This window comes from Motacilla alba, chromosome 24, assembly GCF_015832195.1.
Source record: "Motacilla alba alba isolate MOTALB_02 chromosome 24, Motacilla_alba_V1.0_pri, whole genome shotgun sequence".
Classification (NCBI taxonomy): Eukaryota; Metazoa; Chordata; class Aves; order Passeriformes; family Motacillidae; genus Motacilla; species Motacilla alba.
Genome location: NC_052039.1, coordinates 3,334,874 through 3,356,998, shown reverse-complemented (window position 1 = coordinate 3,356,998; position 22,125 = coordinate 3,334,874). Strand labels below are relative to the sequence as shown.

The window sequence follows — 22,125 nt, the reverse complement described above, 5'->3', positions numbered from 1 at the left end:
CTGCTTTAATTGGAAGCTGTTCCTTGCAGTGGGAGAGGAGGGGGCTCGTGCCTGGCAGACACCCCCAGCTTTGTCCTCCCGTGCTGTCCACGGCCACGCTGGGGAACCACATCCCAGCGGAGCCCTGGGGGATGTCTGCACACAGCTGGGCTTGGGAGCTTCCCGGGGGTGGTTCCCAGAGTTGGGTGGGTGGGAGGGAAGGGAGAGGAGGATGTAAACTTGGGGAAAGGTCAGGCATGCTATAAATAAGTGGCATCCAGAGAAAGAAATGTCAGTGTGAGGCAGCAGCGACACACCAGTGCCTGAGATGGAGAGGGAAATGTTGTTGTCTGGGGGATCAAATCCATGGAAATCAGGGCTGGGATAACAGGGGAAGGGGCTCTCCCTGAATCTGGTGGGTGAAAGTGTGGCTGTTGCACTGCCCAGGTTGTTAATTGGGAGTGCTGGTGCAGACAGCTGGGACTGGGATCAGTCACAATTCTCCCAGCCTCTCAGCACTTGGAAAGTTGTCCTGCTGCTGTCTGACAGGGAAAACAGGCTGGGGCTGTGAGGCTTTCCAGCTGCTCCACTCCCATCTTCAGTGAAGGCAGAAAAATGGGGGAGAGCTTTCTATGGTCCTCCTGCCCGAGCTGTGTCAGGAGGATGTTGCAGGAGTGGGTGAGCACCCTGGAGGATTTTTTTGGGATGGGGGAGCATCAGCAAAGGAGGGTGCAGTACTACCCATGCCCACAGCCTCTTCAGGGCATCCCCTGGAGCTCTGCCGGCCTTCCAGGGGAGCCAGGCGTGTTCCTGGGGACTGATTGCACATTTGTCCCCAAAGCGGTCTGACTCGCTGCCGAGTCATCTTCCCGCAGCCCTGTGAATGCCGGGCTGATTGCTGCCTGGCAGGGAGGGAGCCTGGGGAGGGGGAAGCTGACTGGGAGCCAAGCCCAGCTGCGGGAAGCGCTGCCGACAGCCGCTGCTCCGGGCCGGGCTGGCTCTCCGGGCTGCTCTCGGCGCTGCCCAGCTCGTCTCACTGCTCTGTGCCCGTCTCCAGGGAGGGGATGGTTTGGGGAGCTGTGTGTCCCGGTGGGGCAGGACCCCCCTGTCCCCAGGAGAGCCCTGGGGAGCTGTCACCTCTCCCTGTGTCCCCTGGCAGTGCCATGGCAGTAAAGGGTAACCTGGGGGCCCCCGGACCCACAGCAGGACCCCCATGTCCCCAAGAGAGCCCTGGGGGGCTGTCACCTCTCCCTGTGTCTCCTGGCAGTGCTGTGGCAGTAAAGGGTGACCGGGGGACCCTGGGGGGCTGTCACCTCTCCTTGTGTCCCCTGGCAGTGCCGTGGCAGTAAAGGGTGACCTGGGGGCCCCGGACCTGCAGGTTGGTGCCCCTCTGTGACTTCTGCATGGAGATTTCCTCCCCATGGCTGGCTGCAGTGTCACCTGCTCATTGCACCTTCACCCCCCAAGTCTCTCCTGATCCAGGGAGGGTTTGGGGATGTTATGGTGATGCTCTGAGCTTGGGGGCACAGGGCGCTGAGCTGGGACCTGCCAAAGCCACCTGTCCTGGGCACGCTGTCTCCTTCAGCCCTTCGTTGGCACCTGGGCTGTGCCTGGAGGGGACACGGAAGGGCCAGAGCCTCTTTCCGCTGTGCCTGGCCTCCTGAGCAGAGCAGACAGCTTGGAGGGCTGTGGCCTCGGGCAATCCTGTTACAGGCTGTCAGGCTGTTGTTGGAGGGAGTTGAGGATTTGCCCACCTGCTGCGGGGCAGGGAGCAGCAGGAGGGGGCTGGGGCTGGAGGGACACGGGGTGGGGGGGTTCCCTGAGAGGTTGGACTCTGCTTCCCCCATCCACGATGTACCCAGGTTGGGGTATACCTGGTATAGCTACACCCAGCAAGGGAGGGTCTCAGGCTGTTGGCTCCTCAGGGCCACCCCGAGCCCCCCACCCAGGATGATCACTTTGAGGCAGGAGAAAAACAGTAACTGGTTCAGCCAGGGCAGGGTGAGAGGCTGCACACCCTGCAGCCATCATCTTCACCCTTGAACAAAGGCGGCTCTGAGGCTCCCCTGCCTCTTGGCTCTGCACAAGAGATCCCTTCTCTCCGGCAGCAAAAGCCTTTTCTAAGCCCGGCCCCCCTCCTCGGGGGGCTGCAATGCTCTTCCCTGCCCTCGGCCAGCCCAGCCTGGCACCTGCCTGCCCGTGCCCTCCCTGGGGTGCTGTGGGGTCCGGCCGTGCAGGGGACCCCGACAGGCTTGTCCCCTCCTGCAGCAGGGCAGCACGTGGCGGTGGGATTTTGGGGGGCAAGGCTTGGATTGCAGAGGGTTCCACATCCCGGGGACCCCGCCTGGCACCAACAAGGCTCCTGGGGCAGCTCGGGGTGACAAGCAGCCCCCCCAGCCAGGGTGGGACTGGGCTGGGGCGGGCTCCGGCCGCGGACATCGGGGAGCCCGGCACGGCTGCAGATCAGAGGGAGGAGGAGAGCTCCTGCGCCGGTAATTACGGGCGAGGTTGATGCCACATGATCCGGGGACGTCAGCAGAGTGTCACAGCTGATGACACGCTGCATGTGCAGGGGCTGGAAAGGATGCCAGGGCGAGAGGTTGGAACACCGGGACACGGCGTGTGCCCACAGCGCTGAGCCAGCCTGGCCGCCCGACCTTCGCTGAGTCACCTGTCGTCCCCAGCCTGCCGGGGCCCAGCCTTGTCCCACTCCCTGCGGGAGCTCAGCATGGCCAAATCCCCGTGCCTCAGTTTCCCCCGGTGCAGGGAGCTGAGCAGCTGCCGTGGCTCTGTGCCTCCCCCCCCCAGCAGGGAGAGCGGCACGCTCCTGGCTTTTTGGGGATGTTCTCGGGGAAGCCAAGGCACAGTGTGGTTACTCATGGCGATGACAGCGCCGATGACAAGTCCCGCAGCCCCCAGAAGCACGTGCTGTGCCTGTGCTCCCGCGCAGGGAGGTGTGTTCCCGGTGCCAGAGAGCCCCGGTGAGTAATGGGGTGGGCGGCAGTGCTGGGGTGCTGCTGCAGGGTACGTTCTGTCATCCTTTTAGGATGGAGGGGCGACCCCCAGCAGCCCCAGGAGGGGTGTGTCCCCCCACGGGGCAGCAGGATGGGGGCTGCAACAGCACACTGCTCTGTGTGAAGGGTGAGACGGTCCCCGGGGAGGCCAGCAGTGTCCTGCTGCCCCTTGCTTTGGGGAGCAAACACCAGGTCACGGTGGCTGCCGTGGGTCTGGGGACCCCCACTGACCCCCAGGCTGCGTCTGCCCCAGCCAAGATCCCACAGAGCAGCACAACAAGTCCTCCCCTGGCTGGTGTTGGGACAGGGATGCTCCAAGCCGTGGAAAGACACATTTAGGCTGGAGAAGCAGGTGATGAGATAAGGATGGGGTATCGCGTTACCACAGTCGGATCTTTCTTTGAGGTTAACAAGACAAGACAGACAATCGCTGCTGCTTGATCCAGGGAGTGCTGTGTGAGTGAGTCTATTAGTGGGCTGATGAGTAATTAGCTCTGTTGGAGACCTGCTAACGGGAGGAGAAAGTTGTTACCGTGACTCAACTGACCCCTCTTCACACAAGTTTGGTGTGTCTTTTCTGAAATACCACAGGTGGATCATTCCACGACTTGGATGTGCAGCCAGGAAGGCATGGCAGGATATTCCTTGTTTGCCATCTGGAGTCACGCGTCGCTGATGAGCCACCGGCGAGGGGAGAGGGGACGAGGAGGGAACGAGCCTAACCCCAGCTGGGTGTGAGCCGAGCCCATCTGCCTGCTCGTCCTTTGAGGGGGCTTGTTTTGGTCTTTCCAAAGAGCAGGCTCGCTGTGCGCGCAGCGACGCTGCAGGCTGGCACAGCCCTTCCAGGCTCGGCTCCCGAGCCTTCAGAGCTCCTGCGGGCCCCTGCCCTGCTGCTCTTCCTCGCTGAGGTGGCAGGGATGGGGTGGGCTCTCCTGGTCCCTGCACAGAGAGGGGAGGAGGTGACAGCTGGGCCATGTGGGATGCTGTGAGACACCAAGTCCCACTTTCGGAATGTGGGCCGTTCCCTCCGAAGTGCAGGAGGCAGCTCTCCCGGGAGATCAGGTGTTGTGAGACTCGTGACTCCACCATGCAAATGCTGGAGGCTGTGAATAATCATGTACTTGTGCAGGGAGACTCAGCCCCGTGTGGGCTGGAGCATCCCTCAGCCAGGTGGGAAGCAGCTGGGTCCAGATTCCTGCTTTCCTGGACTGGTCACCAGCAGTGAGGAGTTAGAGGGAGAGAGGCAGCAATCCACACCCTGGCAAGTCTTGTTTTCAGGTCAGCCCCTCTCCAGTGCTGAGTGTTTTTGCTGCCCCATACGAAGTCTGATCCAGATCCTTGCTGCTCCAAGTGCTGGAATTGCCTGGGTTTCCAGCCTAAGTTGTAGCTCATTCCCACTTTTCTTGTGCCACTTCCCAACCCAAAACCTCTGTCCCTGATCCTGAGAGCCGAGTCCCAGGGAGATGGCAGCAGGGCTCAGCCAGGGCTGCATCTCTCCCACACGAATGTGTACGATGGGGAGAGCTGCATCCCCCAGGTCTCGGGTGCTAATCTGAGAACTCCTGCCTCATCTGTCAGAGCTGTTTTCTTTTAAAAAACAACCACATTTTTATCCCTCTTGCTAGGCAGAGCAGTGGAATTATCACTGGGCAGTTGTCAGGGACTCAGCTGGGCATGCTGGGCTCTGCTGGCCACGGCTGTGTGCAGGGCAAGGGCATCCCTGGCTCAGTAGCACAACACACAGGTACAGCTCAGGTCAGCAAAACGCTGCTGCAGGAGCAGCTCCAGCTGGGAATGTGGGGCAGGAAGGTGCCAGCTCCAGGGTGACCTGCATCCCATGGGAACTGCAGTGCTGGGAATGGGGGGGCAGGAAGGTGCCAGCTCCAGGGTGACCTGCATCCCATGGGAACTGCAGTGCTGGGAATGGGGGGGCAGGAAGGTGCCAGCTCCAGGGTGACCTGCATCCCATGGGAACTGCAGTGCAGGGAACGTGGGGCAGGAAGGTGCCAGCTCCAGGGTGACCTGCAGTGCTGGGAACGTGGGGCAGGAAGGTGCCAGCTCCAGGGTGACCTGCACCCCATGGGAACTGCACTGCTGTGCCCAGCAGAGGTGGGCACATTGGTGTGGGTCTGGGGGCTGTGTGGCTGATTTGGTTCCAGCTCCTCCCCTTGGCATGGAGAGCTGCCCACTCGCCTCCCACGTGCCGGGGAGGAGGTGGCCATGGCCAGGGGCTCGGGGGCTCCTTGCCTTGCCACTGATTCCTTCACCCGCTCCCGGCTCTGCCACCACAGACTGACGTGCAAGTACAAGGAGTGCCCTGCTCATGTAAATAAACCCAGCTATAAATAGAGAGGGAGAGAAGTGTGAAAACAGTGGGGAATGGATTTCATGAAACCAGCAAATTAGTCTGGAGAAACAAGGGTGTGAACTGACAGCCATGCTCCAAACCAAGCCCATATTTCCAGTTTCTTGAGGGATGTTGGTGGGGCCCCTGTGCTGGGCTTGGCTGGGGGATGCACACACTGTCACCAGGGCTGGGTCCCCCTATCCACCATGGGCTCCTGATGCCTCCTGGGTTGGGCTGTGTTACCATGGGTGCCATCAATGCCCTTAATTATTTTTTTCCTCTTTGAAATTGTGGCAAAAGCCAGGTAAAGACATGGAGATGATCTGACTGGTGACACGGACGCCAGCTAGACCAGAAAGAGTCGTCTCTGTCTGCCTGAGCGAGGGCAGATGGAGCTGTGCCAGCCTTGGGCTGGCTGCTCTGCAGGCAGTGAGCGACGGCTGGGAGTTTTTGGGTGCTTTGAAGGTGGCAGGACTGGCCAGGGTGGGGACGATGCCGGACAAGGGGTTTTGCCCTCCGGGGCCGCTCCAAACCAGACTTTCAGGAAAGAGGAGAGCAGCTTGGAGAGCAGAACTGCCCCAGCACGAGGGTCAGCCCTGGCTGTGCCAACCCCCTGTGAAGATCTGCAAGCTTTCACTTCAGGCCTCAGCACTAGGAGCTGAGTCAGGCTTTTCTGAGGTCTTGGAATTTGCTAGGGAAGCAAAGTGCCCGGGAGCTCGCGTGAGCTGGGGCTGGGCTGGGGGATGCTCTTGCCTCCTGCCCAGGGCCGTGCCAACATCTGATCCTCCAGGAATGCAATTCCAGGCAGAAGCTGTGGGATGTTTCTCCAACTCCCACATCCTCTGCAAGAGTTGGGTTTTTGGTTTTTTTTTTTTCCTTTGCTTCTTTCCTGAACGTGCATGGGAAGAGGTGGGAAGAGCAGCTGCTCAGACCTCTTCCAATGGGCAAGGGGAAGACTGTGAGTGCCGGGGACAAAACGCTGTGTCCCCCTCTCCGTGTGAGCCCGTCCCCTCCCGGGCTGGCTGTCATCTAGGGAAGTTCAGTGGCCCGTTTTCCATGGCTGGCACGCTCCTGGGGGAGCCAGCCCGGCTGTTTGCCCATCTGGCATTGCCAGGTCTTTGCAGGGAGGAAGGGTGGGCTGAGATGGGGGAGCACAGGGATGCTTCCTGTTTTCTGCTCATTTCCCATTGAAATGAACCCAAATTCTCTCTTGTCAAGTGGGCTGAGCCCAGCAGGGGACAAGGAGCTGTCACAGCGGGCAAATGGTGTGGAGCAGGAGCAGGGGAGGTGGCACAGCTGGTGCTAGAGGTGACAGTGGCACTGAGCTGGTGCCAGGTGAATGTGACACCAAGCTGTGGTGGTGCCAGTGAGGTGACTGAGCAGTGCAGGGTCCTGGCAGAGGTGGCAGCAAGCTGGCGCAGGGGGCAGGTGACATGTCTGTCCCTGGCTGGTGGGGCGATGGCCCTGGACCTCTGCCAGGGCACAGATGGTGGCAGCTGTGTTACCCTGAGCTGGTGTGGGCTACGAGGCTGCGGTGGCACCAAGCAGCTGGCAGGGAGGTGACCCTGAGGTGGTGCAGGGTGGCAGGGACAGATGGCACAGCTGATGTGGAGCTGGTGCAGGGGGCAGGTGGCTCAGCCTGTGGTGGGGAGGTGACCCTGCCTAGTCACAAGCTGTCATTGGTGTGTCAGAGAAGTGACAGGGGCAGGTGGCAGCAGGGGCCGGGGAGGTGACACTGCACCAGGGGAGGGGGGCACGTCTGGGGACAGGGAGGTGATGCTGAGCTGGTGCAGGGGGCACATCCAGAGACAGGGAGGTGACACTAAAGCTATGCAGGAGCACAGCTGGGGACGGGAAAGTCATGCTGAGCTGGCACAGAGAATGCATCTGGGGACAGGGAGTGACACTGAGCTGAAAGGGATGCTGAGCTGGTGTAGGGGACACATCTGGAGAGAGGAAGGTGATGTTGCACCACGGCAGGGACACTTCTGGAGACAAGGAGGGAACAGTGGGTAGGTGCAGTGACATTTGGGTACAGGGAGGTGACAATGAGTCGGTGCAGGGGCACATCTGTGGACAGGGAGGTGGCACGGAGCCAGTGTGGTGACACATCTGGGGATGGGGAGGTGCCACTGAGCTGGTGCAGGGGCACAGCTGGACACAGCCAGGTGACATGGTACCAGTGTAGGGATCCATCTGGGGATGGGTAGGTGACACTGATCTGGTGTGGTGACATGTCTGGGGACAGGGAGGTGGCACTGAGTAGGTGCAGTGACACATCTGGGGACAGGGAGGTGACACTCAGTGCAGTGACACATTTGGGGGTGAGGAGGTGGCACCGAGTTGGTGCAGGGGCACATCTGTGGATGAGGAGGTGGCACTGATCTGGTGCAGTGATGCATCTGGAGCCAGGGAGGTGACACTGAGTAGGTGCGGTGACACATCTGGACACAGGGAGGTGGCACCGAGCCGGTGCAGGGGCACTCCTAGACACAGGGAGGTGACACTGTACCGGTGCAGGGCACATCTGGGGACAGCGAGGTGACACTGTATCGGTGCAGGGCACATCTGGGGACAGCGAGATGACACTGATCCGGTGCAGGGGCATACCTAAACACAGGGAGGTGACACTGTATCGGTGCAGGGGCATACCTAAACACAGGCAGGTGACACTGTATTGGTGCAGGGCACATCTGGGGATAGGGAGGTGACACTGTACCGGTTCGGTGATGCCTCTGGGGACGGGGAGGTGGCACGGTGGCACATCTGGACACGGGGAGATGGCACCGAGCCGGTTCAGGGGCACACCTAGACACAGGCAGGTGACGCTGTACCGCTGCAGGGCACATCTGGGGACGGGGAGGTGACACCGTACCGGTTCGGTGACACATCTAGGGACGGGGAGGCGGCACTGAGGTGGTGCGGTGGCACATCTGGACACGGGGAGGTGTCAGCGAGCCGGCTCGGGGCCCCGGGCGGGCGCGGGTCGCGGCGGGTGTCCGTGCGGGGAGGTGACCGTCCGGCGGAGGTGACCGCGCCGCTCCCGGCAGTGCGCATGATACTGCGGCGCAGGGGCCCCGTGCGCGCCAACCCACCTTGAACCGGCCCGGGCCGCGGCGGCGGCCAATCACCGCCCACTCCGCCGGGGCGCGGCCAATGGGCGGCGGGCGGGGGCGGCGCCGAGCCGCTAAAGGGCGCAGGCTAGGCTGCACCGCGCGGCGGAGCGCAGGTGCGGCGCGGCGCGGCGATGGGCGCGGGCATGGGCGCAGCGGCGGGCGGCCGGCCCTGAGCCGCCCCTCCGGCCCCGCCAGCCCCGCCGAGCCCTGCCCGGCCACGGCCAGCCCGGCCCGGCCCCGCCCCGCCCCGGCCGGGCCGCCCGGCGGGCGGAAGATGCTGCGCACCGGGGGCCGGTAGTACTATGATTTGGTATGTGGCCGCTTTGGTAGCAAGTGTGCTCGGCGCCCGCGGGCTGCCCGTCCAAGGTGAGTGCGGCCGCGGGGGTGTTCTCCGCCGGGATGAGCCCGGCAGGGCCGTGCCGGGGTCTGCGGGGCGGCGGCGGGGCCGCCTTTGCGTGTCCCCCCCCCTTCTCCCGGTGTACCGGATGCGGCGGGGGGGATGCGCATGGACCGGGAGGGATGCGCGCACCGGGGGGGGAGGCATCGCGTCCCGGGGAGAGGGTACCGGGAAGGGGCTGGGGAGGAGGGTAGGAGGGGGAACTGCGGCTGCGAAGGGGGTTTGCGGGGTTCGCGTCTTCCCCGCTGCCGGCGCGGGGACCGAGCGCTTCCCGCTGCGGCGGGGCGCTGGCGATTCCTTCATCCCCCGCTGCCGGGGGGAGCCGGGAGCGCCCGGCGCATCCTCCCTCCGCAGGCGCTCGGCGGGGTTGGCCGTGACCTCCCCGAGGGCAGCGGCTGCAGCTGGGGAAGTTCGGGAAGCCGCGCTGCCGGTGCGGCGGAGCCTCTGCCCAGGGGTTGGAAATTCCCTTTGGGAAGAGGCGAGCGGCTGCGGGTCCCGGCGGGGAGGGAGCACGGCTGGCTGAGCGTCCCCGCTGATCGGGGATGGGCAAGCTTTTCTCCGCATTCGGTTTGTTCTCTCATCCTGAGGAAGCGCCTGCGGCAGCTCCGGGGGGTGCGGGCGGCGTTTGCCCTTCCCTTCAAGGGTAGCCCGGCTGGGCAAGGAGAAATGCAGGAGGGATTCGTCGCCTTCCCCTGCAGCGCCCCGGCTGCAGGTTTGGGGGTGACTTTGCTCCCATCCCCCCGCCCGGGAGAGGCTGCCCTCCTTCTCCCCCCACTGCAGGCTGGCTGCTGTGCTGTGGTAAACTGAGGCACAGGGTTGTCCAAGGTCAGGACGGAGACGGCAGCAAGGAATAACCCTGATTTTCCTGCTCTAGCTTCTTTCTCTTCGGCTGCCAGCCCCCTCCCACCCCTCCGAGCCATCCCTGCAGGTAGAGGGGAGCTGCCTGCCGCTGGTGCAGCACCGTCCCCCATCTCTGCCGCTGGCTCCTCACTGGGCACACGGTTTTCCCTGCGTCCCGGTGGTCCCTACCCGGGATGAGACCCTGGAGCCGTGCCCTGGGTGTCACCCACCCTGCCCGTGGGGATGCGGTGGCTGCCGGCAGCAAGCGATGCCTGGCTGGGAGCCACCACCACTCCATCCCCTGCTTCGGGGGGCGCGGGTGGGCTGGGAGGGGGCACTTGCCGGGGTGCTGCAGCCCCCCCAAATCCCAGCACTCCTCGAGCCCACTGGGTCACATCTGTGCCGTGCCACAGTCCCTTGTCCTCCTCGCCTGGCAGGCGGCTCCTGGAGGCAGGGGGGTGTGTGTCAGGACGGGGCTGTCCTTTCGGGGGGTTCGGGATGCGGGTGCCCCATTTGGGGGTACGTAGCCCCTCTTACTGAGCCGTGGCCGGCTGCTGCCTGCCTGAACTGCGTGCTGCAGTGTGGTGAGGCAGTGTTTGCAGCAGCTGCTTGTGCAGGGATGCTCCGCCGGGGAGAGGAGCAGAGCAGCGCGTTCGGCACCTGGGAACTTGGAAATACCCTGGAGCCGCTGGGATGGAGCTCCGGAACTGGTGCCGGGTGGGTGGGTGCCGGGAAGCCCCGGCACGGGGGTGCTGTGCGTGTGGAGCAGCGTGTACGTGATGAATGAGCGTGCCGTGAGTAATGCGTGGGTGGGTGCCGGGGGAGGGGGTGCTGCGGGCCACTGCGGCCCCTGCAGGGGCAGGGAGCCCACGGCACTCGCCCCAGCTGCTGCAGCCCTTTGGTCCCAGCCCTGTCCCGTCCTCATGGGGAGTTGTCACCCCTCATGGGGACGGGGCTTGGGAGGAGTGCTGGGGCTCACCGCGTGCCGGTGCCCTCGCTGGGGCTTTTCCTCTTGCCGTGGCCTTCCTCCCACACCACTTCCTCCTCGCCGAGCTGAGAAGCAGCGGTGCTGGCCCTGGGCAGCCTTCTTGCCGGGCTCTCCGAGGGCTTTCCAGGCGTTAATCGGCTCAGAGAGGGAAGGAGGGTGCGTTATCCCCTCTTACGGCATGGGGGAGGAGAGCCAGGACGTGACCGCGCCAGGAGTGGGTGTCAGAGGAAGGATCCGGCCTCCTGGCATTCCCAGCAGTGCCGTCACACCGAGGGGCTTTTCCTCCCTCTCCCACGAGTGTGACGCTGTGGCACCACACAGAGAGTGGGGACGCTCGTGGATCCGCAGGAGGGTTTGCAGAGGGAGGATTCGGCTCTGCCGAAGAGGTTCCTGGGCAGCGCGGCGGGCGATGCTCCTGGCGCTGACCTTGGCCGGTTGGAGTGGCTCGGGGTGCCAGTGCCAGCCCTGCATCCCCTGCTCGCTCGCGGTGCAGAGCTCTTGGGTTTTGCCTCTTTGGCCGTGGAGGAGTCTGGACCGGGAGCCGCTGGATTTGGCACGTGTGGCTTTGGCTCTGCTCTCTTCTGGCAAGGGGATGGTTTGGCACCGGGAACGGCCAAGGGCGTTGGCCGGGCTCCCATTTCCATCATTCCCTGGAGGTTTTCTGCTCCTCTGGACCTGTTGGATGGGAGCGCGCGGGGCAGGGAGGGACGCGAGCGGCTCGGTCGATGACTTGGCTTGCCGGAGGGTCTTTGCGGCGATGCTTTGCCAGCTCAGTTGCCTTTTGACTTGGAAGATGCAGCTTTGCTGGTGATGGGTGAGCCCTGCAAGTTCCTCTCCAGAGCTGTGGCAGGGTGGCACAGCTCCCGCTCACCTCTGGTCCTCTGTCTTGGAGGTCACGCCTTCACGCTGGATGAGAAGCCCTGCAGACTGGCCAGCAGTGGGTCCGACCCCATACCGTGCTGATGGAGGAGTCCTTCCCTCTCCCTTTCCCTGCGGAAGGAATCTCCCAGGCTGGGAGCCCTGAGCGACCAGCTGGCCTTTGGAAAAACAGCTCGCTTCCTCCCGCTCCTCCATGGAGAGGCTGGCGTTGGTGGGAGGGCTGCCTGAGCCAGGAACAGCGTGATTCAGGAGCTGCTGGCGGGCAGCTCAGAGCTCTGCCTGCATCCCAGTTTCCTGCTGGAGGGCTGTGAATGCATCGGGATGGTACCCACTGCTCCACGGGGAGGATGGTGCCAGCCTGCACAGGGGTACTGGTGTGATGTGGGGCTGGACTGGGGGCACAGCACCCTGGCAGCGCTCTCCAGCTGCCGGAGGTCTCCTCTGGGATGGGTTTGGTGCTCCAGCTCCCACCACAGCTGCTTGTTCATCCCTGGGGTGTGTGGAGGGAGCTCACGGGGAGTGCACAGGTAGCTGCTGGTCGTTGCTGGGAGATGATGCCTCCCACGAGGCAACTGCCAACACCAGATGCTCATCACTGGGCTGGCAGCGATTAGAGGGAGGGGGCACGAGGGACCCCCAGGTAGGAGTAAGGTGACCTCAGGGAGGTAATTTTCTTTCTTGCTCCATCTCTGTGCCTCTCAGAGCACCAATCTGTGCTCACTGAGCCGCTGCCCAGCCAGGCACGTTCCCACCTGTGCCATTCCAGGGAGCAAGACCCACTGTGAGGCTGCTGTGGGGCAGCATCCCATGAATGCATTCCTCTTGGGATGCCAGGGCAGCTGCCTGCCTGCCTGCCTGGGGAGGGTGGTGGCGGTGGTCCCACAGGACACCCCTGTGCCCAGGAAGGGGGTTCTGAGTCCCCATCTCGCTAGGAATGGGGCACCAAGCCACCCCTCAGAGCTGCTAATCCTTCTCCTCCCTGGCCCCGTGTGACCTTGAGGCATGTCACTTGACCTGCGCATCGCCCTCCATCCATCTGGAAAATCGGGTTTAAAACGCAGGAATCGCACTGAAAGCCCAGATGCTGCTTTCCAGCTGGGGGAGGGGGTAAGGGCCGTGCTCCCAGCCCCAGGGCGTCCCCCACCAGGGGACAGGCGGGTGCTTTTGGGGGGCTCTGGATACCCCAAGATAGGCAAAGGGTTTGTAATGGGGGGTGCAGCCCCCACTGAGATATTTAGGGGGCTACAGAGGTGGGGGACGGGCAAACTCCCAGCACCCCACACCCTGCCCTGGCAGCTGGGGTCCCTGCAGCACGTTGTCCCTGTTCCCCACCCTGGGCTGCAGTCTCCCCCTGTCTTCATTCCATGGCGATGGCTGCCTGCTCTCCTTCCCTGCTGGCCTCCATATGCCACGCTGGTGGCCTTGTCCTCAGAGATCCCTGCCATATCCTGCCTCCACCGATGGGAGCGGGATGTGTCAGAGCACATCTCGTCTCGGCTCACCAGAGAGGAGAGGTCCACAGGCTCTGGGCCTTGTGCCTGCTCCCTCAGCCGTCCCCATGGGGGCACAGGGGTGGGGGTGAGTGCCAGGGGTGTGGGGCAGCACTGGAAATGGATAGTGGTGCCTCTGTTAGCAGGCTGCAAGGCGATGGTGGGTCAGGACAGAATGCCCTCTCTGCCCCCGGGCATGGGTGGCCACTGTGCCACGAGGCGAAGCTTTCCCGGGTGTTAATTCCTTTGGAAACCTCTCTGCCATGGCCCTGTCCTTCTCACAAAGCACCTGCAGGAAGGGTCCTGCTTTGGCGAGTGCAGCAGAGATGCTGGATGCCTTCAGCTTCACCGAGTCCTGTGGCACCTTCCCACCTCTGCCCTTGGGATCAGAGGAACTGCGTGCCCAGATCCAGCGAGGGTCCCCCCATCCTTGGCATCGCCGTCCTGGGAGACCCCGCGGTGGCACCGTCTCGGTGGCGGCAGCCTTCCCTCCTCTCCCTTTGGGATGCTGTTCAACTCCACCTCCGCATCTTGTATTCTTGCCTCCTGGCACGCGGCGTGCTTTTATTTTTCCTGGATCTGCTTGGATGACGAAGCCTGTTGATTACTTGTTTTTCTTTACGAGGCATCCCCCAGCTTCACGTGAGCTCCTGCACCGAGGCGGATTTGGGGTTCACCTCGGTGCTGCCGTTCCCTGATGTTGACCCTGTTTCCAAACCACAGATTCAGCCTTGAAACCTCTCTGAACTTGGCTGGGAAAATCAAGTGGGTTTAAAAATACCCCGTCTATTTGTGCTCTGTTTCTTCTGGCGTCTGCGGGTTGTTTTCAAGCGTTTCCCTACAAATGTGGGGGTGAGAAAACACTTTGAATCGAGAGCTGCAGTCTCCATTGCTCGCTTCCTTCATGGTCTGGACTTGGAAGAAAAACCTGGTCAGGGTTGGGACCCCGAAGGGTTGGTGGGTTGGGAAGTTGAGGAGACCCCAAGAGGGCTTGTGAGACATCTCCCCATTGCCTTCCTGGCGCTCTGGAAGTGGGGACAGGAGGGCACGGGGCCGGGTAGCGGGGCGGGTGGCAGCTGGGGGAGAGCCGGGGGCCGGTTCTCCGCCGTGGCTGCCAGTCGGCCGTGCGCTGGGGAGGTGATGCTCAGCCGTGCGTGCAATTCCCCACCGGCCTCGCGATCAGACACCGGCGCTGCGAGCTGCCGGGGATGACCTATTTTCCTGCGCCCGGGCAGCCCTGGCCAGGCGTGGGTCCGGCGGAGCGGCTGGCTCGTCCCCTCCCCGGGGACGTCACCCACTGCTCTGCCAGGGAGCCAGTCCGGGGATCCTGGCCAAGTGTGACTCCCTGGCGCCCATCCCCAGGGTGTCTGGGTGGCCTCTCGGGCAGCGAGCTTGCTCCAGCTGGGCAAACATTAGCATTCCAGGCTCCAGTTGGTGGAGAGGTGCTGGAAACCAAGATTCTGTCTTGGTAGCCCAGGAGCTGGAGCGCTGGGGCAGGTGGGGGTTCGGGAAAGGGGTTTGGGTGCTGCTGCTTCCATCTTCTCCTGCTGGTGGCTGGAGGGTGTCACTTTAAAGGCAACCAGGGGCTGGGGCCCTGCCTGCTGGGGCAAGGCGGCCGGGCAGCGCGTCCTTGGATGCTCTTGAGCAGCACGTGGCAGCTCCGTCCCCGCTCAGTGAGGCAGGACCGTGGGCAGAGAGGGGGCTCCAGCCCCGCGGCGCTGCCCCCTCACCCTCCCGGATGGAGGGGTCAGGACGGGTTCTCGCAGCTCGGTGCCGAGGGTGGCAGGGGAGGGCTGGTACCGTCCCTGCTGACAGGGTGCGAACGGGAGCTCATCGGCGATGCAGCGCTAACGAGGGATGGAAAGGTGCAAGAGTGCTGTCGAGGCGGTGCAAAGCGTGTGCGGGGGCGTGCGTGCACCCCGCACGTGTGTGCGATGCTCCGCGACTCCCCCCGGCCCCGCTCGGGTCCGGGCGGGTCCGTGGCCGTGCGGGACCCCCAGCTCTGCAGGACCCCCGAGCGGGGCCGGGTGCCTGCAGTGCGTGTGCAATGCAGCATCTGCTCCTCGCAGATGGCTCGCAGCTCTGCGCCCCGGCTCACCCACCTCCGCTGCCACCCAGCCCACCCTCCCAGTTACAGAGCCGTGCCCAGTTTGCTGGTGGTCGTGGGGGCTTGGGTGACCGTCGGCCGTGACCCTCTGCAGGGACACACCCTTGTGCGAGCCGCGGCCGGCTCTGCCCGCTGCCCTTATCCCTGCGGGGACACTGGGCTGGTGGCCCGTGGGGTGGCACATCACGGGCCTCTCGCCGGTACGCGCTTGTGCCAGAGCCAAAAATAGCCGGTGATGCTCGGTGATGCTCGGCTCCCGCGGCGGGGGAAGCGGGTGATGTCACTCGCCGCCAATCACCGGCGGCCCCGAGGAGCAAGCGCGGAGGAGTGGGAACGTGCTTCCCCGAGCATCCCTCCCCGAGCATCCCCCCCGGAACAGCCAGCGGCCGCGTGTGCCAGGAAAACGGGGGGCCCTTTCCTTGATGGGAAAGGCGATGTGGGTCTAAACCTAATTTTGGGGACCCCCTGTTTGGCTTCCTCCCAGCTCTGGGTTTCCCTCTCCCTCCCTCTCTGAACGCCGAGCTGAGGATGCAGCTTTGCTGCTGCTGGCAGAGCGGGATGACGCCAGGCTGCAGCGAGCAGGGCGGCACAGCCGGGGTGGAGCAGCCTGGAGCTGAGACCAGAGTCCCCCTGTAATTAGCCGGCTGGGAGGAGCAGGGTGACAGACCCGACGCGCAGGTCGCAGACGAGTTTCAGGCTTGGGGCTCTCGGGGATGCCCGAGGACATGTGGGCTTGGCTGGGGCATGGCGGCTCCGGGGGCCCAGCCCACCCTGGCACCGAGTGGAGAGCGGGGTCTGAGGGCTGGCACAGCAAGCTGTGTCCCTGCAAGCTCAGTCCTGCTTGCTGGAGGATGCTGGGGCACAAGCTAAAAGCAGCCTTTTCCCTGCCACAAGGATACAGGGTAGATGGTGCTGCTGTGTGGGGAGCAGTGCCAGGCATTCTCTGTGCCCCTCTGCTGAGAGCAGGTGTCCCCAAAACCCCTGTGGGTTACTGGGCATCACCCTTGCCCTGGTGCAGAGGTTGGGAAGCTGTCCTGGAGCACTGGGGTGCTGATGGCCCCTTTCCTGACTCCTGTGGTAGCTCAGGGTGGCCTTGGAGCTGGGTGTAAGGACACTTGGGACTCCCTGCTGTTCTTGGACAAGGGTGACCCTCGGGCTGCCCTTGTTGGAGACAGGTGGCTGGGAATGGACATCACTACTGCTGTTGCTCTCCTGGGCATCCTGGTTCGATGCTGGGCACCAGCAGGGGGATCAGCCACAGATTCTTCCTTTACCCCCTCGCAGGTGCCCTCGGCTCGAGGGAGGAGCCCGAGTTCGTGACCGCTCGCGCTGGCGAGAGCGTGATCCTGGGATGCGACGTGATCCACCCGCTCACGGGACAGCCCCCTCCCTATGTCGTGGAGTGGTTCAAGTTCGGCGTCCCCATCCCCATCTTCATCAAGTTTGGGTTTTACCCTCCCCATGTGGACCCAGAGTATGCCGGTGAGTCCCGGGGGTGCCGGGGGATGAGGGGAGGGTGCCGTGTCCCGGCTGCCCGGGCCCGGGCCGCGCAGCTCCGCTCCATCCGCTCCTCCGTCGGAAACCACGCGGGCTCTGCCTCTCGTTGCTCGCTTTCCACCCAGTTGGTTTTAATTAAGCAGCAGCGTTAGGAAGCCAGCTGGGCTGCGTGGGACGGAGCAAGCGAGGCAGAGAAACCCAGGGTGACGCGTGGTGGCGGTGGCTGCTGCTGCCCGCCGCTGCGCCCCCAGAGCAGCTGTGAGCCCGGGGAGGGGTGCTGGGGGGACAGTGGGGATGCAGCCAGGGCCACGTGCTGGGTGGAGGTGACAGGTTGGAGCTGCAGAACTCATATGGCTGCTTGCCAATGTGCTGCCTGTGACACGTGGCCGGTGTCCTCTGGTGGGATCTGTGAGCTGGAAACCAGCCCTGAGAAGGTTGGCGTGGCAGGACAGACACATTGTGATACCTCTTTCCCTGCGGAATGCTGTCCTGGGAATCTTCCACGGGACCCTGCCCAGATTGCTCTCTAAGAAATGCAGCAGCAGGGAGGATGCACCAGCTGAGCCCTGCCAAACTCAGCTCAGCGCTGAGCGATCCCACAGCCCGCTGGCCACTGCACCAGGGTGGAGGCTTAGGCTGCTCTGCTCCTGACCCAGTTTTGGGGCAGTGCACAGGGTCAGCTCAGGGCCGCTCTGCTTTCTGGGAGTCTCCCGGGCGGGGCAAAGCTTTGGGGCACGCCTGTGTGCCGGCTGCGCCGCCGCCAGCCCCCGGCTGGGAGCAGAAGGCCGGTGTCGCTGCGGGCAGACATTGCTCGAGGCACCTTGCCTGGCCCTGGCAGCTTGGCTCTGCCGTCCCCAGATGGGCGAGTGTGTCACCGGCCTGGCACCACCGGCCTGGCACCACCGGCTGCAACCACGCCGTGGGGCCCAGCCAGCCCCACACCGGGACAGTGCCCACACAGGATGGGGTGTGCCCTGTGGTGGGGTGTTGCTCTGAGGTCAGGATGGGGATCTCCCCTGCAGTGATGCTCTGGGGACTGCTCCAGTCTGGGATGGGGTGGCCCCTGCAGTGATTCCCCAGGGGCTGCTCCAGTTTGGGAGGGGGTGTCCCCTGTGGCCATGTTCTGGGGGCTGCTTCAGTTTGGGATGGAGTGGCCCCTGCAGTGAACTCTGAGGGGCTGCTCTAGTGTCAGGATGGGGTGTCCCCTGTGGCTGTGCTCTGGGGGCTGCACCAGTTTGGGATGGTTTGTTCCCTGCAGTGATATTCTGGGAGCTGCATCGGTTTGGGATGAGGTGTGCCCTGCAGGGATACTTTGGGGGCTGCTCTGGTGTGGGGATGGAGTGGCTCCTGTGGCCATGCTCTGGGGCTGCTCCAGTTTGGGATGGGGTATCCCCTGCAGTGATGCCCTGGGGGCTGCTCCAGTTTGGGATGAGGTTTTCCTTGCAGTGATGCTCTGGGGGCTGCTCCAGTTTGGGATGAGGTTTTCCTTGCAGTGATGCTCTGGGGCTGCTCCAGTTTGGGATGAGGTTTTCCTTGCAGTGATGCTCTGGGGCTGCTCCAGTTTGGGATGGGGTTTCACTTGCAGTGATGCTCTGGGGCTGCTCCAGTTTGGGATGGGGTTTAGCCTGCAGTGATGCTCTGGGGGCTGCTCCAGTTTGGGATGGGGTATCCCCTGCAGTGATGCCCTGGGGGCTGCTCCAGTTTGGGATGAGGTTTTCCTTGCAGTGATGCTCTGGGGCTGCTCCAGTTTGGGATGGGGTATCCCCTGCAGTGATGCCCTGGGGGCTGCTCCAGTTTGGGATGAGGTTTTCCTTGCAGTGATGCTCTGGGGCTGCTCCAGTTTGGGATGGGGTTTCGCTTGCAGTGATGCTCTGGGGCTGCTCCAGTTTGGGATGGGGTGTCCCCTGCAGTGATGCTCTTGGGGTTGCTCTGGTGTTGGGGATGGGGTTTTCCTTGCAGTGATGCTCTGGGGCTGCTCCAGTTTGGGATGGGGTTTTCCCTTGCAGTGATGCTCTGGGGCTGCTCCAGTTTGGGATGAGGTTTTCCTTGCAGTGATGCTCTGGAGCTGCTCCAGTTTGGGATGGGGTTTCCCTTGCAGTGATGCTCTGGAGCTGCTCCAGTTTGGGATGGGGTTTCCCTTGCAGTGATGCTCTGGGGGCTGCTCTGGTGTTTGGGACGTGGTGCCAATGCTGTGCTCTCCCACAGGCCGGGCCAGCCTGCACGACAAAGCCTCCCTGCGCATTGAGCAGGTGCGCTCCGAGGACCAGGGCTGGTACGAGTGCAAAGTGCTCATGCTGGACCAGCAGTACGACACCTTCCACAACGGCAGCTGGGTCCACCTCACGGTCAATGGTGAGCGGGGTGGGGGCTGCGGCGTCCCTGCGGTGCTAAAATAGGATTTCTGGTGGGTGCTGGATGTCTGGGGGATGCTGGGCCTCAATGGCATCTGTGCCTGGCAGACACGCCAGCCTGAAGCCATCCAGGCTGGCTGATCTGGCCAGGGTGTGACTTCAAAAGGGATGAAGTTTTATTAGGGATTCCTCAGTTTAATTACGCGGAGCTTGTTTAAAGGAGAGACATCAAGAACCGGGGCTGGGAATGCATCTCCTCTCAACAAACAGATCAGAAAATCAAATCTTTGTTTTCTTGAAATTCAGATTTACTCAAATTACTTTTTCATTTTATTAAGGCTGTATATTAAACTAATTAACAAATTGTCATTCTCTGCATCAGGAGACACATCTTTATTTTTAGCCCAGCAGCAGGGCTGTGCTTCTCCTGCTGCAGTGGGGTGGCTGGAGAGATGTGGCCACTGGCAGCTCCTCGCTGGTCTTGCCTTGACCTCGTGCAATTAATTTAACCTTTGGGGGGATGGCTGTGCTGTGGCACAGAGCAGAGCCACCTAATTGAGCCCAATTAGTGAGAGGGAGCTTTGCAAGCGGGGCTTGCAGGCCACCAGCCCCATCCCTGCCTGCTGCCCTGCCTGCTGCTTCCTGCTTTCCCCCAGCCTGCTAATGAGCTCCGAGGGCTTGGGAAGGAGGGCAAGAGGAGGAGGAAGGAAGAGGATGGTGGTGCCTGGCTCACCTCTGCCACGTGCACAGATCCTGCAAACCGCCAGCCGGAGGGGCTGGAAAATGGCCCCAGATGCCCTGTCCCTCCCCTTGGCAAAATGGGCCAGTTTTGGGTCTTTATGCAGCACGGGGCGTGCAGGGGCTTAATAACAATATAATAACCATAATCCTCCCAGCCCGAGGAATTGCTTTCAGGGTGAGGGCTGTGGCTTTCCCCCAGCGCATTACAACGCTTAATTTTCTTAGGGGGAAAATAAAAATCATTGGGGGAGAAACAAAATATAATTCCATTTTTTTTTTTTTTTTCTCCCAAGCAGATTAAATTGCCAACCTGTCTTCCTCTAAAGTGGGCTTTAACAACCGCGGGTAATTAGGGGCGGGCTGTAATCCTGCCAGCCTCTTTCATCAGGAAGGAGCCTTTCGATCTGCACTGCGGTGTTTTCCCATGTTTTCACAATAGCGAGTTAATGTGCAGCGGGGTGGGGGGAGGACGTGGTGCTGGTGGGGAGGAGAGGGGAAGGGGCTGGGGTGCGACGTGGCACCTCTTGGTCGGTGTCCCCAGGGACACTGCTGTCCGTGCAGCCCCGTTTGCCTTTGGGGTGGTCCCAGCCCTGCTGTGGGGATGTGCAGAGCGTCCCCTGTGTGCAGGCAGCAGCTTCCCCTGTGTCCCCGTGTGCCCCCAGACCCAGAGTGGCCACGGGTGACCCGGTGGTCTCCTGTGCCCCCAGCTCCCCCCACGTTCACGGAGACCCCGCCGCAGTACGTAGAGGCGAAGGAGGGCAGCAGCGTCACCCTGACCTGCATGGCGTTCGGGAACCCCAAGCCCATCGTCACCTGGCTCAGAGAGGGAGACCTTCTGGGTGCCAATGGCAAGTACCAGGTAGGTGGGGGAGGGCTGCCGTGGGGACTCCTGGGCCTGGAGCTGGCAGGGACAGTGTTGGCGGGACCGCGGCACGGCGGCGGCTCCGCCGTGCCTGGAGCCAGCCGTGCTTTCTCAGCACTTCTCCTTGGTGAGATGCCCATTTCCCCCCACCTCATCCCTGCTGAGCAGCAGCTTGTAATGCTTCCAGCCCTTGGGTGCAGGCTGGAGACCCTCCAAGTGCTTGGGACAGCCCTGCTCCAGCACCTGACCTGCTCCCTGCAGACTCAGCCCAGGGGCCAAGACCCTGGAGATGGGGTGGGGGCTGCAGCCTGGGGTAGTATCCCCCTGGCAGGGGCGGATGCAGCAGGGCTGGGGCAGGGCAGGGTTGAGCAGGGAGGATTTCCCCTCCTCCCCTCCCCTTCAGGACCCTTTTTGCATCCCCGAGGCTCCCAGGCAGAGATTCCCCCCTGAGCTGTAATTGGTAAATCAGGCATTGGAATCAGCGCAGGCACTAATGAGAGTAATTAGGAATCATTTGTTACTAATTGAAATAGAAGGATGAGGCAGAATGAGGTGGGGGGGAAGCCTGGCTGGGAGGCCTCCCTGTGCATGGGGGTGCTGCTACCCCAGAGGTGACAGCCCCTTGTCCATCCTTCTGCTGTGTCCCCAGGGGGAATCCATCCGCTCCTCTTCCAGCTGAGAGATGGCCCTGCGGGAAGGACAGTGGCCAAGCTGGGGTCTCCCCCTCATCCCCCAGTGATGGAGCAGGTCCTTGGGGGGCAGGGGATGCTCCAGCAAGGCTCCTTGTGAAGCTCCAATGGTGCTGGGGCGCTTGGCAGGAGCGGTTTGGAGCCTGCTGCCTGCCAGTCACTTCAGGGAGATGAATGTGCTGGGATGGTTATTTATTTATTTCATGATTTTTTTTTTCCCTTCCCCTTGGCGTCGAGCAGGAACGCGTGTGTTGGTTTATTAATATCCCACGTCTTGCAGAGCGGGGAAACCCGTCTCTCATCCGGCCCTGAAAGCGCCGGCAGATCTCTGCCGTGGGAAGCAGGGAGGGTCTTCCCCTGTCCCCCTGGGGCTCCCTGCCCATGCTCCAGGGTCTTCCCTTGTTCCCAGGTGAGCGACGGAAGCCTCACGGTGCTCTCGATCAGCCGGGAGGACAGAGGTGCCTACACCTGCCGGGCCTACAGCATCCAGGGCGAGGCTGTGCACACCACGCGCCTGCTCGTCCAAGGTGAGACCTTGCAGCTCCTCAGCATCCCCTGGGAAGCCAGGACGGGGGGATTCCACGGGCCACGGGGCTGTGGTGTCACCCTGGGGCGACCCCCCAGGCCTCTGTGCCTGGCACGGTGCTGGCTGCCCCGTGGCTCTGCATCCGGTCTGTAGGATGGAGGAATCCGCTTAATTGGGACATGGTGGTGGCTGTGCTGATGAGCAGGCCCTGACGGCAGCTTGGTTTGGTTTGGGAAGCGGGGAAAAGATTGAGGCTGTCATGAAGCGCCTCGTCAGACAGCTGTGATGCATGACAGGCCTCC

At 62.8% G+C, this 22,125-nt stretch overlaps 1 protein-coding gene across 13 annotated transcripts in view; it reads left to right on the top strand.

The window, feature by feature from the left end:
* The first annotated feature begins 8,588 nt into the window (after positions 1-8,588).
* Positions 8,589-22,125, top strand: part of IGSF9B (immunoglobulin superfamily member 9B) — a 51,814-nt gene continuing 38,277 nt past the window's right edge. For all 13 annotated transcript variants that reach the window (XR_005259707.1, XR_005259711.1, XR_005259709.1 and 10 more), the window contains exons 1-5: positions 8,589-8,822; positions 16,442-16,639; positions 18,860-19,006; positions 20,454-20,605; positions 21,707-21,824. Coding sequence is in view for 4 of the 13 variants with exons in the window: in XM_038161522.1 (XP_038017450.1) it covers positions 8,759-8,822; positions 16,442-16,639; positions 18,860-19,006; positions 20,454-20,605; positions 21,707-21,824 (679 nt within the window). In the remaining 9 variants the exon portion in view is untranslated. The remainder of the gene's footprint in view (positions 8,823-16,441; positions 16,640-18,859; positions 19,007-20,453; positions 20,606-21,706; positions 21,825-22,125) is intronic.